General features: G+C 45.6%; 1 protein-coding gene across 2 annotated transcripts in view; it reads right to left on the bottom strand.

The window, feature by feature from the left end:
• LOC147447560 (small G protein family protein / RhoGAP family protein) overlaps positions 1 to 14,903 on the bottom strand; it is a 71,024-nt gene that overhangs the window by 46,231 nt on the left and 9,890 nt on the right. The window contains exons 4-5 of one of the 2 annotated variants that reach the window (XM_086523289.1): positions 10,117 to 10,170; positions 9,956 to 10,017 (exon numbers count right to left, since the gene is read on the bottom strand). In XM_086523289.1, the coding sequence (XP_086379415.1) occupies positions 9,956 to 10,017; positions 10,117 to 10,170 (116 nt within the window). The remainder of the gene's footprint in view (positions 1 to 9,955; positions 10,018 to 10,116; positions 10,171 to 14,903) is intronic. The other variant, XM_086523290.1, reaches the window with a different exon arrangement.

The following is a 14,903-nucleotide window of genomic DNA, read 5'->3' as shown; positions in this document are numbered from 1 at the left end:
GGGCACAAGAAAAGAACAGAAAGCTAAGCTACGTCCACCGAATAATTTGGTCAAGGGTACATTTTGGCTCTCGATGCAAAGAGGATAGAGGAGGAGAACCTTGGAAGTTCTCTTCAGAGAGAGCTGCACCTTGAAGCTTTTGGGCTATTAAAAGTGTCTATGCCAAAAGTTACCGATGAATCAGCAGGTTGAATCTGGTGCGGTGTGGATTGCACAAGAGGGGAGCCACTCCATTCCTTTGTCATAAATTGCCTAGATTAAATAAAGTCACTAATCTCTCTTTGAGATTTTAGGGATACTGACGAGTTAGTATTTTGCGGAATGACTTTATGAACAGATGTGCACTGAATTGGAAATTTTCTTAAGTGAATTGAAAACATATGCTCTTTCAAGTGTGTATTGTTAGAAACAAGTAGAGAAAGATGAAATGTCTGCAGCATTTTGTCTAATGAATGATTTGAACTTAGTGCATCTAGACATCTGTTAGAGATCAGCAATATCTGGATGTGATGGCTAAGTGAATGAAATCTGAATGAGAGTCTAGTGCATCAAGATGTTTATCCGAATGAGATGATTGGATACTGTTGTGAGTGCATAAAGAGTTCCAAAAGGATGAGATGGTTGCACAGTGATTTGGGTGCATCAAGAGTTCTGGACGGAATGAGATGGTTAATTGAAATACTGTGTTCAGTGTGAACTAAGTGTCTGAATTTGTGAATTGCATGTTATGTGTGAGGACAGTCATGGCCATGGTTTGCTCGATTGAAATGTGAAATGACACGATATGAATCTAAAAGTAATGAGATTTAGTAGATCAAGACATCTGTGAAAAGGTCAGCGCGGTCTAGATGTGATTGCTAAATAGGTTACAATGATCAGGATTTGTATCGAAGACCCTCGATAGAGTGATTGTGCAGTGATTGATGTCTTAGTAGAAGTGCTAGATTGGTGTAGTTTGGTGCATGAGTACATAGAATCATTGTCTACTGAAGAAAGTTTTGTCCTTTGACTGTTTTTGCAGGTGTAATCGCGGGCGATTACAATTCTTTCAAGAGGGGGGAATGTCACAAAGTGATGACATGGCATACCCAACTGTAAGACAAAAGGTAAAGTGGATAAGAGAAATTGAACCAACCAATTTATAGAACTTCTGAGCACCGGCCGCCTAACTCTAAAAATCCCAAAGCTTGCAAGCTAGAGCTGATTTCCATAAAACACGCTAGCATGCTGATGTGGCAACCAATATGGACGATGCCATGGCAGTACTGTACGGATTTTCGCAAATTATGCTAATAAAGAAATACCGAAAGGGGCGCCAGTCTTTGGGACCACTGCATCTCAGCAAGGAAATCCGTCGTGCCGTTTCGAGACTCTCTCTCTCTCTCTCTCTCTCTCTCTCTCTCTCTCTCTCTCTCTCTCTCTCTCTCTCTCTCTCTCTCTCTCTCTCTCTCTCTCTCAACTGTAACAGACTTGGACACTTCAGGTCGAGAATCTACCGCGACAGCACGAATAACCACTTCAAAACAGTTCACAGTTCACAATTGATTCGACACTGGCCCGGCGGAGATCCGTGCCAAGAGATATTGGCCCCAAAGTCTGGCGCCCCTTTCGGTATTTCTTTTTATATTAATTTGTGTTCAAAGTACAACAGTGCGGGCAGGCGCTCACACTCAGACTCTACGTCCAGATGCTCTGAGTTGTGAGTGGCCAGCCCGCTTATTTAAAGGTTATATGGGATGCCAAAAACAGAGCCCAAAAGCTGTTAAACTCAAAAGCCTTAAAAGTTTCTTGAAAAATGAAGCAAGGTTCTTCCTCTCTCTTGCTTATAAAAATAAAGCAAAAGGGTTCTCCTTCTCTCTCTTTCACTTTTCGTAAATTAAAGCAGTATCCAAAAACTGTCCAAAAAGCAAATCTGCCGCAGCTTTTAGCTTCCGCAATTTTCGCCGCGATTTGCGGGCTGCCACGTCAGCAAGCGTACGGAATTTGCCATGTCAGCAGTCAGCCACTTCAATCCGTAGCCAACAGAGGAAGTATATGTCTGTGTGTTGTGGCACGCCACGTCACGAGTTTGTGACATACCCCCCTCTTGAAAGTATTGTAATCGCCCTCGATTCCACCTGCAAAACAGACAAAAGCCATAAACTGTCTTAGCAAACACTGACTGTTAGTACCTACGCACTAGGAACAAACATCTAGCACATGTACCCATCGACAATCACACCACACGACATCATGGGACATCACTTGACATCACATGACAAATCACATTCAACATTCATTCGGATCTTAGACCATAATTTATCGGCATTGTAGTTAGCAATCGCATCTAGATCCACTCAGGATCTCATAGATGCCCGATTGACTAACCCCTATTGCAACCATGTCTATTCAAGATCATTTAGACCAAAATGCTGCAGCCATTTCGTCTATCAGTTCCTGCACTTAAAAACACGTCAAGAAAAAATCAGTTTCATACTCGGGAATTCCATTTTATAAAGTCATACAGCAGAATATTGTCAGCTCTCAGTATCCCTAAAGCTCAAAGAGACATCAGTGACTCTAGTATTCTAATAATCAAGGCATCTGTTGACAAAGGAGTGGAGTAACTCCCCTCTTGTGCATCCCACTGCACCAAATCTGCGGCCAAGCTGAATTCTGGGTTCCATTTGGAATAGACTATGCTAAACCAAAAGCTTCAAGGTAAAGTTTCACAATCTAAGGAGTATCTGCTAGGTCCTCCTCCTCCATCCACTCCGCATCCAATGCACGATAGCTCTTGAATTTAACCAAGAACTGCCTTCTTACTTTACCCTTATTCTTTTTGTCCTTAAGTGCCAAAATCTGTTCAGGAACAAGGATCTTCTCGCTTTCTTCCACTTCGGGTTGCTCATCGGGCTCCCCATCTTCAGGCACGTCACCTTTGAAAGGTTTCAAGAGACTCACATGAAACGCATTGTGAATCCTCAAGTGTCAGGCAGTTTCAGTCGCAAGCAGACATCATTGATCTTTTCGGAGATCTGGAAAGGTCCGTAGTATCGCATACTAAGCTTTGGAAAAAGCCTCTCCTTTCCCTTCTTCTTTCTCAGGCGTGCCTTCTCAAAACGTAAGAGCACCCAATCATCCTCCTTCAATTTCAAATCGCGATGATCGAGATCCGCTGCCTTTTTCTGTCTTTCCTGAGATTTCTGCAAAGCCTCGCGGACCTTGGCAAAAGCCGTGTCTAAGTTGCGCGTATACTCATCAGCTTCAAAAATCTTATCTTTTGTGCTTAGGAAGGGTGGAACCTTCACAGCACCTTCAATAATCTCAAATGGCGCCTTCCTCGTCGAAGAGTGCATCTTGTTGTTGTAGGCAAATTCCACCAAAGGTAGATACTTTTCCCATTGAGTGTCTGATCTGAGATGTAAGACTTCAATAAATCTAAAACCACTGAATTGACAATCTCAGATTGCCCGTCAGTCTGCGGGTGGAAAGATGACAAGAACTGCAACCGCGTGCCGATGTTCTCCCAAATTGCCTTCCAAAACAAACTCATGAATCTGGGGCCCCTGTTGGAGACAATCGTCTCGGGCATGCCATGTAATCTGAAAATCTGGGCCACAAACAGTCTCGCTAAGTGATCCGGGTTGACTGTTTTCTTCACTGGAATGAAATGAGCCTGCTTGCTAAATCTGTCAATAACAGTCCAAATACCATCGTGCCTACTCTGTGTTCTCTGGAGATCAAAAATGAAATCCAGTGCAATACTTTCCCAGGGGCGGGTGGGTATGGGCAAAGGCTGTCACAATCCCTGTTCTTTATGCCTGTCATACTTGACCTTCTGGCATACCAAGCACCTGCGCACAAACTTGTCCCACATCCTTCTTGAGTGTCACGTGACACATCCGACCTATGTGTCAGTGGACAAGCTATAGCATGACCAAGGTTCAGTTCAGTCAAGTCAATCTAGAATAGGAAGTGATATGGCACTTTTGTGAATCTGTTCGCAGACAGTGCATGTCCAGACACGTAGAGTAGATGCATATCCTCCGGTTGCACACAGCATGATCATCAGCATTCCAATCAGAATCCATCAGGGGAATTTTGTAGTGCATTAAACCTATTTTCCCTATTTTTGACATTTTTCACTTATTTATTAAGTGACTTTTGTTGGGAACTAGGTAGGGCAATTTGACTAAGTAGATATATAAGCAACCTAAGGCTAGCACTATTTGACAGAAGAAGGAGAGCAACAGGCACCCACTGCAGCAAGCCCTCTAGAGAACCTTCTCAGCAAGAACAACCCCCCCATAGCCTGGCGTTTTCAGCAACAGACCTCTCTCACCATCAGCCCTCCACTTAGCATTTTTCCAGCCCCTGCAATTGGCGATTCAGCAGTAGCATACCAACGTTTTGACCAACCAGATCAGCGTTATTACAGCCTGCAGATCAGCGTTTACAGCCATACAGATCAGCGTTTTTACAGCCATACAGATCAGCGTTTTCAGCCCCCTATAGATCAGCGTTTCCAGCCTTTCGGATCAGGGTCTCTCGGCAGTAAAACCAGCAGCAAGCAGCGATTTCAGCAAGCTATTTAGCAAGCGAAACAGCAGCATGTCCAGCGTTTTGGCTATCAGCATGCAGCGTTTTTGAAGGACAGCGTTTTCAGCATACGAGGTCACAGATAGCGTCATCGTCATCTTCACCGTCGTCCTCGCAGCGCACAGTTTTCAGCCATAGCCTCACTTAGACTTGCATCAGCACTTGTACTAGATTGTGCAATCAATAGCATAGACCACTCTCGCCATCGAGAGTGGGGCCCTTGGAGGAGGGTTTTACAACATCTCTGGTGTCGTATTCTCTTCTCCCTCTCTCTCTCAGTCTCAGCACCTTCACACACAGTGTCTATTCACTTTGTTTGTGATCACTTGCACTCTCTCATTAAGGCACGGAAGGCTCTCCCTTCCCTAAGATTAAAGGAACCTTGAGCATAGTTCGGAGCACTCATCTTGAGCAAAGTTCAACATTCACTTCCGCTGCACCTTACATTGGTATCAGAGCTTTGGCAGTGTTCTGTATCACTCAAGGAAAGAACCACAGATTTTTTTTGCTTGTTGTGGTCGCACGTAACCCAAGACCTTTTGGGTGTGTCAATTCCTAATCGTGTTTTTGAAGAGTGACAGGAAACCCAAGAAAGAAGGGCTTGTTCAACCTCCCCTTGTGCCTCTTTTCACTCATTGAGAACGGATCGTGCCAATCGACGTGAGGTGGGAAAAAGCAACCTTGGTGTGAGCGCAAGGCCGCCAAGGGGTGCGCCCGCGGAAAAGAGCAGAACTCGGGTGAAGAGAAGATCCTTCTCTAACGCAGATTGCAAGCGAAAAAAGAACCTCAAGAACTCAAGAACCTCGAGAACCCAAGAACGTCAAGACCCTCAAGAACCTCAAGAACCTCAAGACCCTCAAGAACCCAAGATCCACAAGAACCCAAGTTCCTCGTGAACTTAAGAACCAAAGATCATAGTGTATAGTGTATGGTCATCGCCCAAAGCGGAATGGATACTTCGCATGGAGGTGATGGGCATGAAAGTAGTGAAGAAGAATTTCCTCACCATGGAGGTTTTCCTGACCCTCCCCCTTCGCCATCTACGCCAGGGATTGCACCAAACCCTATAGAGGCCTTGGTCAAGACGATGATGGATATGATGGCACAACAACAAGAAGCGAATCGCATTGCGATGGCTCAACAAGAAGCGCAACGCATTACCTTGGAGCGTGAGCGCCAAGAACGACAGGCAGCCTCCGAGGAACGGATGATTCGCGAGCGTGAACAAGCGCACTTGGTGGACAAGGAACGAAAAGAAAGAAAAGCAGAAACAAAGGCAGCTTTGGAGTGTGAGTGCGATGATGCGCGCTTGGCGGCCGAAGAAAGACGAGCGGCCTTGGAGGCCGATCGTGAGGCACAGAGAACTACGTACGCAAGAATTGGTTCGACAGGTTCTCGCCTCAAAGTCAGAGCCAGCAAAAGATGTTGGTAGTTCATCAAGTGGCGCAAGCCGAGATTCGGACTCCAACAACCCAATCACAGAGAAGTTGACTTTCAGTAAGTATGATGGTAAGATGGATGCCACGGTTATTCATTCTTGGTTGCATAAATTTAATGCTTATTTTGCGACAACTAAGAAGACAGGAAATAGCAAAGTTTTGACGACAGCTATGTACCTTGCCGGTGATGCCATCAATTGGTACCACGCATGGCAAGAGGCACAGTTAGCCGCACACCTAGAGGAAGCCGACGAATTCATGCCCTTTCCTTCAATTGGGCCGATTTCCAAGACAAGCTCAAGGCACGGTTTATGCCACCTCAGTATCTCGCACGATTGAAGGACGATTGGCGCGATCTCAAGCAAAATGGTACGCCAGTTATGTCTTTCTCTAATCGTGTTTTGCAGCTCAGCACTCAATTACACGAATCGGATGCGGAGCGCAAGGAGGCATTCCTTTATGGATTCGACAAGTATATCAAGTATGATGTCAAGGTGCTCGATCCAATGATCTCAACAAGGCAGTAGCGATTGCTCTCGCATAGGAGATGAAGCACGACAAGGGAAAGCCTAAGGAACACAAGACTTCCACAAGTACCTCTCAGACTTCTCAGAACCCTCCAGAACAGTATGAGCGGTAAGAATGGTAACTCTTCTAACCAATCTTCCAATAGTCTCTCAAAAAAGAACTCTCAAAATGAACCCAAGGATAAAGCTAACACAATTGCTAAACCTAAGCTCACTCCATATGAAAAGGTAGAACAAGGAATTTTAGGAGGATACATCACGTCGGAAGAGCAAAGCACTTATTCTAAGGAAGGTCCTTGTTTTCATTGTCACACTAAGGGTCACATAAAAAGAACATGTCCTAAGCTTGACTCTAATGAATCTAAAGAATCCACAGAACCCACTTCCTCTGTCAATGCAATAAATGACAACACGAGTGTGCCCCAAGTTTCTCATGACCCTCCCATTGATGAGTCTCTCATTAAATGTTATGGTCATATGATTTATTGTTATGGTCATATGACGGGGCAGCGTGTAACAAACTGCTGACGTGTCAAAGCCTAAAGAATGGAGCCAACTTACAGATGCCGGCCGAGGGGCCTAAACCCTAAGAAGAACAAGTACTGAAGAAGAAGCCCTACCAACTTATGGGGACCCGTCCAATGGGGCCCCAAGTGACATAAAGAATTAAAATAAAGCAGGACTCACACACACACACAAGAATTGCGAAGCAGGCAGATGGCGTGACAAATTTCCGAAAATCACGTTGGCTAATGACGTGGCATGCTATACGGATTTCCGCGTTTTGCGCTGACTGCTGACGTGGCAAGCTGTACGGATTTCCGTGATTTACGCTGGTAGCTTTTTGGCTTTGCTTTTGGACCAGATGCTTTTGAGTTTGAAGGCTTTTTACTTTGAACTGCTTTTGGGGATTAGGGCCTTTAAACATGAGGTTAGGGCTCATTCTCTGGCATGCTTCCTGGAGAAGGTGCAGAGTCTCGAGTACCGGCTTGTACTGTGTTGATGCAATATAAAGAAATATTGAAAGGGGCGCCAAGGTTTAGGGCCAATACTCTCTAGGGTGGAATTCCGCCACTCCGTGTCGCGTGTCGTCTCTCTCTTTCATTTCAGTTGTTCTTTAAGTGCTAAAAGTCATTGAAGTGCTAAAAGACTATTCAGTTTGTTCTTTTCTATTGGCACGTGGTGCCCGTCTTGTGACATAGCGTTTTGTCATATTGTTTGACCCAGGCAGTATGCAGGATGTGATTAGTCTCTCTTGTGGAGAGAGCCCACCTAGAGATTAGTCAGAAATCTCCTCTTGAGGTCTCTGGCTTCGCTCCTGGTATAGACTCTCTCATCACGAAGGAGTGCCTTGATGTGTTGTTTCAACAAGCTGCTTTCCGTAGAAAATTTTTCGTCTCTCCTCTCTCAGGATGTGATATGATTTTGGGCATTTGATGGTTTCGTGAGCATAACCCTCTCATTGATTGGGTGGAAAATACGTTCACTTTCAATGCCAAAAGTGACTCTCCCCTTGTCATTCGTGGAGAGCAAGTTGTTCATTCTCCATCTATCATTTTCTAATGTGCAGGCGAAGATTGAATGGATTCAGGAGAAGGAGACTCTCTCAATCTCTTCGTCTCCATAGCATGACCCACAAGATTTGCATGATGATAAGCATGATGATTTGAATGACAATGACAAGCATGATGATTTGCATGATGATCACGATGTGATTTCTCACAAGCATGATGGTTTGTGTGATCAAGACGTGATTGTTCACAAGGATGATGGTTTAGTTGATGCTTTGTCTAGCAAAGCTAACCTCGTTGCAGATTCGATAAATCACGAAGAATCGATCTTGGCTTTCGAGTCGGATCCACAGCACCCCCCCAAGCAGATTCGATCAAACACGAGAACCGATCTTGGCTCTTGAGCCTAGGTCCAAAGAACCCCACAAGAAGTACTATGTGTTCGAATGATTAGTCAGCACGCATTGTACGAGTGTTTCATTCGTGATCGTTTCCTGTATTTTAGTCAATGTCTTTATGTGATCCCTTTTCTTGGGCATGACATATTGTACGTTGAGCACGTTTCTCTCATGGATGAGCACGGATGTATGCGGATTTCTCAAGAAAAGATGAACTGTTTGCATTCAAGGAAGTCACATTCCATGTCTCTTCCTTGGCATGACACATTCGTAGCAAGAGCACAAGAAAGTATGAGCACCAAGCATGTTGTGAATTGCCACAGTTTATTGATTTAGATCAGAAGAGAGATTCGATCTCATTGTTTGCGTGTGTGTGGTGAACGGTTTGGCACTCCGTCTCTTTGTTCATCTCCATTGCATGCACAGTCTTTAGAAAAGAGTTTTTCCAATCACTTTACATGGAATAGGTATGTTCATGTTTTTGTGTTGGAAGTGGTTTCAAGAATTTTCAGCCTCGGAGATTCTTGAAGAAGGAAGAAGCATGACTATCGACAAAGTTCAAGCATTGAAAGAGCTACAGAAGCCTTTGTGTCGCAACAAGAACATCGGAAGCTGGGTCAAAACCATGGCGCCACGAGCCCTGACCGCTCGGATGGCCAGTGCGCTCATCGAGATGACTTTGGCAACCATCTCGGGAGTCTCGAACTTGATCTGTGGGTATCCCCGCCCGAGAAGCTGTATGTCAATGATCTTTCCCACCTCTGCAAGGAGACGGGCCTGAAGTAGGTCACACACCTCGCCTCTACTAGGTCGACTGCCAATGATCTTGCAGATGACATAGGTGGCCTAAAGACGCTCCACCTCTGCTACAAGGCTCGCTTGCTCTGTTGGCGACATAGCAAGTCGGATGGTGGGCTCGACGGGGTCGGGCGAGGGAGCTTCATCTCAGTCCGTCTGGGGTGGAGCACGAGCTTCCATCTGTGTCTCCTACGGGCGAAGAGGAGGAAACGTACTCCTACTGGAACGAGCACGCCGAGCGAGTCCGAGGAATTGCTGAAAAGCCCCACACGGGAAGACGAAGCGAGGGGGGGATAGGGCTGCCGGGGTGGGCTGGGCTGCGGGCAGCGAAGTGAGGCAGCAGGCAGCAAAGAGGGGGGGAGGGCAGCAAGGCGGCGTGGCCAGGAGGAGGGGGAAGCGCTGTGAGGCGGCGGGCAGGGAGAGGCGCGCAAGCATTACAGCAGCAGCGAGCTCATGAGGATGACCTAAATTTTTCTTCGTCTTCAAACTTCAGAATGTTTTAAAGAGCCCAATCCCAGAAATACAGGTATGGATGCAGCAGTTGGCAAATTTCAAGGTGCAATCATATCACAGGTCACTCTCTCACAAGCTTGGCTACCAACAGCAAGCTCGAAAGTACAAGAAGTTCATATTACTGCTTCAGACTTTTGCATTCAAGTTTTCATGACTCAATTAGTCATCTAAAAATGTGATGCACCTACACAATCATACGGAGGAAATCATCTTCAGAGAAATAACGCTCACCATTTGTCCCTGACTGTCCCTGTACGAGCCAAAAAAAAAAGAAAATAAACATGTCAACCTTTGCAGACATATACACTGCATGTGCCTTCAATACACCAGTAAGCTACATCTTAAATACCTTTTGCCATTTTTCAAGCATAATTCTGCTCTTTTGGGCTGCACGCTTTGCAACCTGTTCACATGAGTAAATCCAAATTTCTTCAGATATACAATATCAATTTACATAGACAACAATTTTATAGAACCCCCTCACTTAAATTCTATTCATACTTCTCTTCTTTTGTTTACCATTGCTCTGCCTCTCTCTGTCTCCCTTTGTCTATCTGTTTGCGTGCACAAGAGAGGGAGAGAAACAAGAGCCTTTAGTAGAGGCTTGGGTCAAGACAAAGAAACGAACTGCCCTCTTGTTGCAAGGGCGCTCCATGGGCACGTCTCTCTCTCTCTCTCTCTCTCTCTCTCTCTCTCTCTCTCTCTCTCTCTCTCTCTCTCTCTCTCTCTCTCTCTCTCAAACTGTGGATGATCAATGACAACGTTGTATGTACATCAAGGTGGAAACTGGGAAGAATGATGGGCATAATGCCAGGTAATCATGCCTCTATCCATACTGAAAAGAATTGTATTACGCGCCCATAGTCGAAGAAAGTGATGCCGTCTCCTCTCTGCTGCCCTAGAGAGGCCTGCTGGAGAATCCCATTGGCTGCGCAAGGTATGCAAAACTGCAGCCAAAGTAGCCGTCACATGGGAAGGACGACCACCCTGAACCAGAGCACAGCGAGCCTTCCATATAATCCACAATACTATGTTGCATATCGTAGCAAATAGAATATCACGAGGCTGTATGTCAAACCCATGTACTAAAGCACGCACCATGTCCAGTGTGCCCCGTCTGTATCCCAAGGTTGTCAACAAAAATACTAGATCTGTGGAAGATCCCTCATACATGGTATGTGAGCCCGGATGTCGCAAAAGCCAGGTGACGGCCCCCTACGTCACAAAACCCTCCTGAATCCAAGTCTACAAAAAAGGCAGCAAACAGCACGCCATACATAATGTGCATGTGGGCAGATCCAGAAACAATGGTGGGGCGTCTCCCCCACCTGTGTCAAACAACAATGACAAGCGGGATCATGTCGTGCCCGAGCAGCCCCCATCCCAAGTAGGAGATCTGCATGCGCTACGGCTGACATGAAGACTCCAAATGCATGACCAATACTGATACATGAATGCATGAGAGAGCTTCTGCTCCAACCAATATTGTAGCTGGCGTGGCTGATGACGGACAGTCTAGTGGCGAAAAATGATATCTCTGCCAATGCGCGCACTGTACTCAAAAAATGACACCGTCTCCTATGCAATATGTCCCGGCCACATCCACTCTCCCAGATCCCAAACAAGTTGTGCCAGTGGTAAACCTTCCCAAACCCACAACCTCCATAACGCTGCCTCCTTTGAAGAAAATACAGGGTCTACACATAAGCGCTAGCCAAACGCACCTACCACTCAAACTGGCTCATAATGCAAATCAGGCTGCTCATTCAAAGGAAAAGAGCCCTGAAATGTCAGGCGCATGTGCCCTCCACTATGTCCTTGATCTGCAAGTGAGAAGACAAGAGTGCCTCTGCGCACCAAGCGTGGATGTATGTCATCATCAGAAAAAGCCCACCAGCTCTCTCTCTCTCTCTCTCTCAAAGATCATCTCTATAAATCTGAGTACAAAAGAACCCAGGAGATGCTAGAAATAGCCTGTCCTCAAGGTGGGGTATGGGATGAATGCGGGATGAACCACCATGGTGGGGAATAATGCCACTGAATTTGACCTCTGACAAAAATGAAAAACGTCTGGGAGTGAGCCCATCGTCTGAGAAAAAGAAACCTGCACTCCCTAGCTGCCCTCAAGAAACCCACTTCTAAATCCCACTGGCTACGTAGAGTGTGGATAATATCCACCCAAATGTCTGCGAGGATGTCCACAGTAAAGGATGGTGCAGCACTGACAACAAAATGGCAACGAGCTCGCCAAACATTCCACAATGGAATGGCAACTAGCATGCAAAACACCTCATCTTGGAAGCGAGGAGCATTATGTTGTGCATCCCCTCTAAGTATCATACTCAAGGTACCCATAAGATACCCTGAGGCTGTCCGCATGGAACCCGTATCTGTCGCAGCAACTCAAAAAACAAATGACTTCCGAGGACAATGCGTCAAGCACAAGACTACTCCCCATGTAAGATAGCCAAACTAGACCCCTGCTCTAGAAAGAAGTAATGCAAGAGCTCTCCAAACAAGGAGTGATGTGAAGCATCGTGGTTGGGAGTCTCCACAATCCTACCTGTACAGCATATACAGAGAGGATCGAAGCCCATCTGAGCAATCCAAGAGCCATCTAGAAGACCACCATGAGTAAGCAGCCAATGGAATAAGGAACCCTCCGTGCCACTCACAAAGCCCACAATGCAGATCAAAACTGATCTATAAAAGCATGTGATAAACCTGCATGTAACCACTATCTCTGTTGTTTGGACATCCAAGACTTCTCACCCACAAGTAATGTGCAACCTATCCTGACAAAATACTCAAAAAAGGATGTCCTTGTACATTCAACAGCCACTGCCACTGCCACTGCCACTCACCAAGTTCTGTCACAAAGTGATGACGTGGCTACCGACAGCAGAAACCTTAATTTCTGCCAGAAACCCTAAAATTCCTGCAAACCCTAATTTCTGCCAGAAACCCTAATTTTGCAAAAACCCTAATTTCTGGAAACCCTAATCCTAAATGCTGGCTGGAAACCCTAAAAGCAGGCGGCCATGCCACATGGCAGCAGTGTACGGATATTTCCGGAAATCACGGAGGTGAAAAAAAAAACTTTTTTTTTTTTTGAGCAACGCTTTTGCAGATTTTTGGCTACGCAAATGGCCAAGGAGAAAGAGAGAGAATGATCTGCTTTATTTTTAAAACCCTAAAGAGGGTTTGAGAGAGAGATATAGATTCTACTTCTGTTCTGAAGCTTTTGGGGCTCTACTTTTGGGCATCCCTTGTAACCTTTTTATTAGTGGTTTAGGGCTCGCTTCTCAGAACATCTGGACGCAGAGTCTGAGAGTGAAACCCTAACCGCTCTCTTGTACTTTGATGATTGATTAATACATAAAGAAATACCGAAAGGGGCGCCAGTCTTTGGGGCCAATATCTCTAGGCACGGAACTCCGTAGGGCCAGTGCAAATCTATTGTGATCTATGAATTGTTTTGAAGTGGTTATTTGGTGCTGTCGCGATTGATTCTTGACTTGGAGTGTCCAAGTCTGTTACAGTGGTATCAGAGCACGGTCGATTTCTCTTCTACGGGAAATCCGATCCCCAATTTTTTTTTCCGCGGCACCTATGGCTTCACGCGAGGATCAGTCGACTCCCTCTGCATCTGGAGATGCGGGCAGGGATCACAACGAAGATTCCGGCAGAGTATGGCCCGCCTCGGCCTACAGAGGCAGAGCAAAGAGAGATGAAGCATCGTCAATTGATCGGCGATGCAACAAAGATGATGCTCACTTTTGCGAAGGATCCGAAATTGGCAAAACATATGAGCGAGACTTCTTTCCAGGAAGTGCATGCACAGTGGCAGAAAACCACTACACCACCCCTGAAACCCGCTCTCAAGAAACCTTCTGATCACAAACAGTATTCAGAGAAGGAATTACAAGAGGTGGTTGATGCACGGATTGCTCAGCTTTTTGACGCGCAGAAGAAAGCCAAAAAGCACGGCAAAAAGCAGAAGAAAGGCACTAACTTCCCGGGATATTTGGGTCGTCAGTCGACATTTGACAAGGCAAAGAAACTGAAGAAGCGTGTTCGGTTTAAGGGAGTACCCAGTTCTTGTTCTTCTGACAGTCCTTCTAGCTCTTCAGATTCGAGTGAAGAAGACAAAAAAGGTAAAAAGCGAAGCAAGAAACAAAGCTTCGGAAAGGGCAAGAAAAAGGCAAAGAAGGCTAAATCTTGCCCGGAGACTGACAGTTCTACTGAGGACTCGTCTACAGACAGCTAGATTCCGATGACGGAAACTTTTATGCGAACAAGAAAAATTTTTACAAAGCCAATCAGTATGACTTTCTCAAAGATAAAAGCAAGAAAGTCTGAGAGTTTAAGGAAGGTGGCCACTCGATCAAGTTTGATACTTTTTCAGGATACTCAAATGCTTCGAAGGCTTTGTCTTTTATACAGCAATTTGACATTGCTTTCGCAGGAGGACGCTATTCAGAGCACTCCAAGATTCGGAGAGCTACCTCTTACTTTAAGGGGAATGCTCGTACTTGGTGGTCCACGCTTCTTTTAAACAAGACTGCGCCAGTTAAATGGCTGAAATTTAAAAAGCTTTTTATTTCTTCTTGGTTGACGCAAGAATATGAACGAGATATACGAGCTGCTTGGAACCATCTTCGGATGACCAAGAAAGATACAATCAATGCTTACTGTGAAAGATTCTGGAGCTCTTTTCTACCCGCCTCTTCATTCAAGAAGATCTCGTTCAGAGAACACATTGAGCGGTTCACCTTGGGTCTACCTACAGAGATCCGAGATCACTGCTTGGAGCAGAAGTCAGCTTCTATTCAGGAGTTGATGAGTCATGCAAAGCGGGGCTTTGCCATTCACTTTGGCAGTCTGACCTACCCCACAGATGAGAACATGACACAACGAGCCGAACAGACTTCTGGGAATGAAAGTAGAAAGAAAAAGAGCAACCCAGAGAAAAAGGATGCACGACCCAAGCTTACTCCTCAGGAGCGAGCTCGATTCATCAAGGAGGGGAAGTGCTTTGGATGCGGGGAACATGGACATATCTCCGCGAAGTGCCCTAAAAAGGCACAGAAAGAACAGAATGATAAAGACGACGACAGGCTTGAGAGTTCGAGA

The sequence above is a fragment of the Adiantum capillus-veneris genome, chromosome 11 (genome assembly GCF_014529385.1).
Source record: "Adiantum capillus-veneris isolate H3 chromosome 11, ASM1452938v2, whole genome shotgun sequence".
In the NCBI taxonomy this organism is placed as follows: Eukaryota; Viridiplantae; Streptophyta; class Polypodiopsida; order Polypodiales; family Pteridaceae; genus Adiantum; species Adiantum capillus-veneris.
Note: the sequence above shows the minus strand (reverse complement) of the source record. Positions and strands in the feature narration are given on the sequence as shown.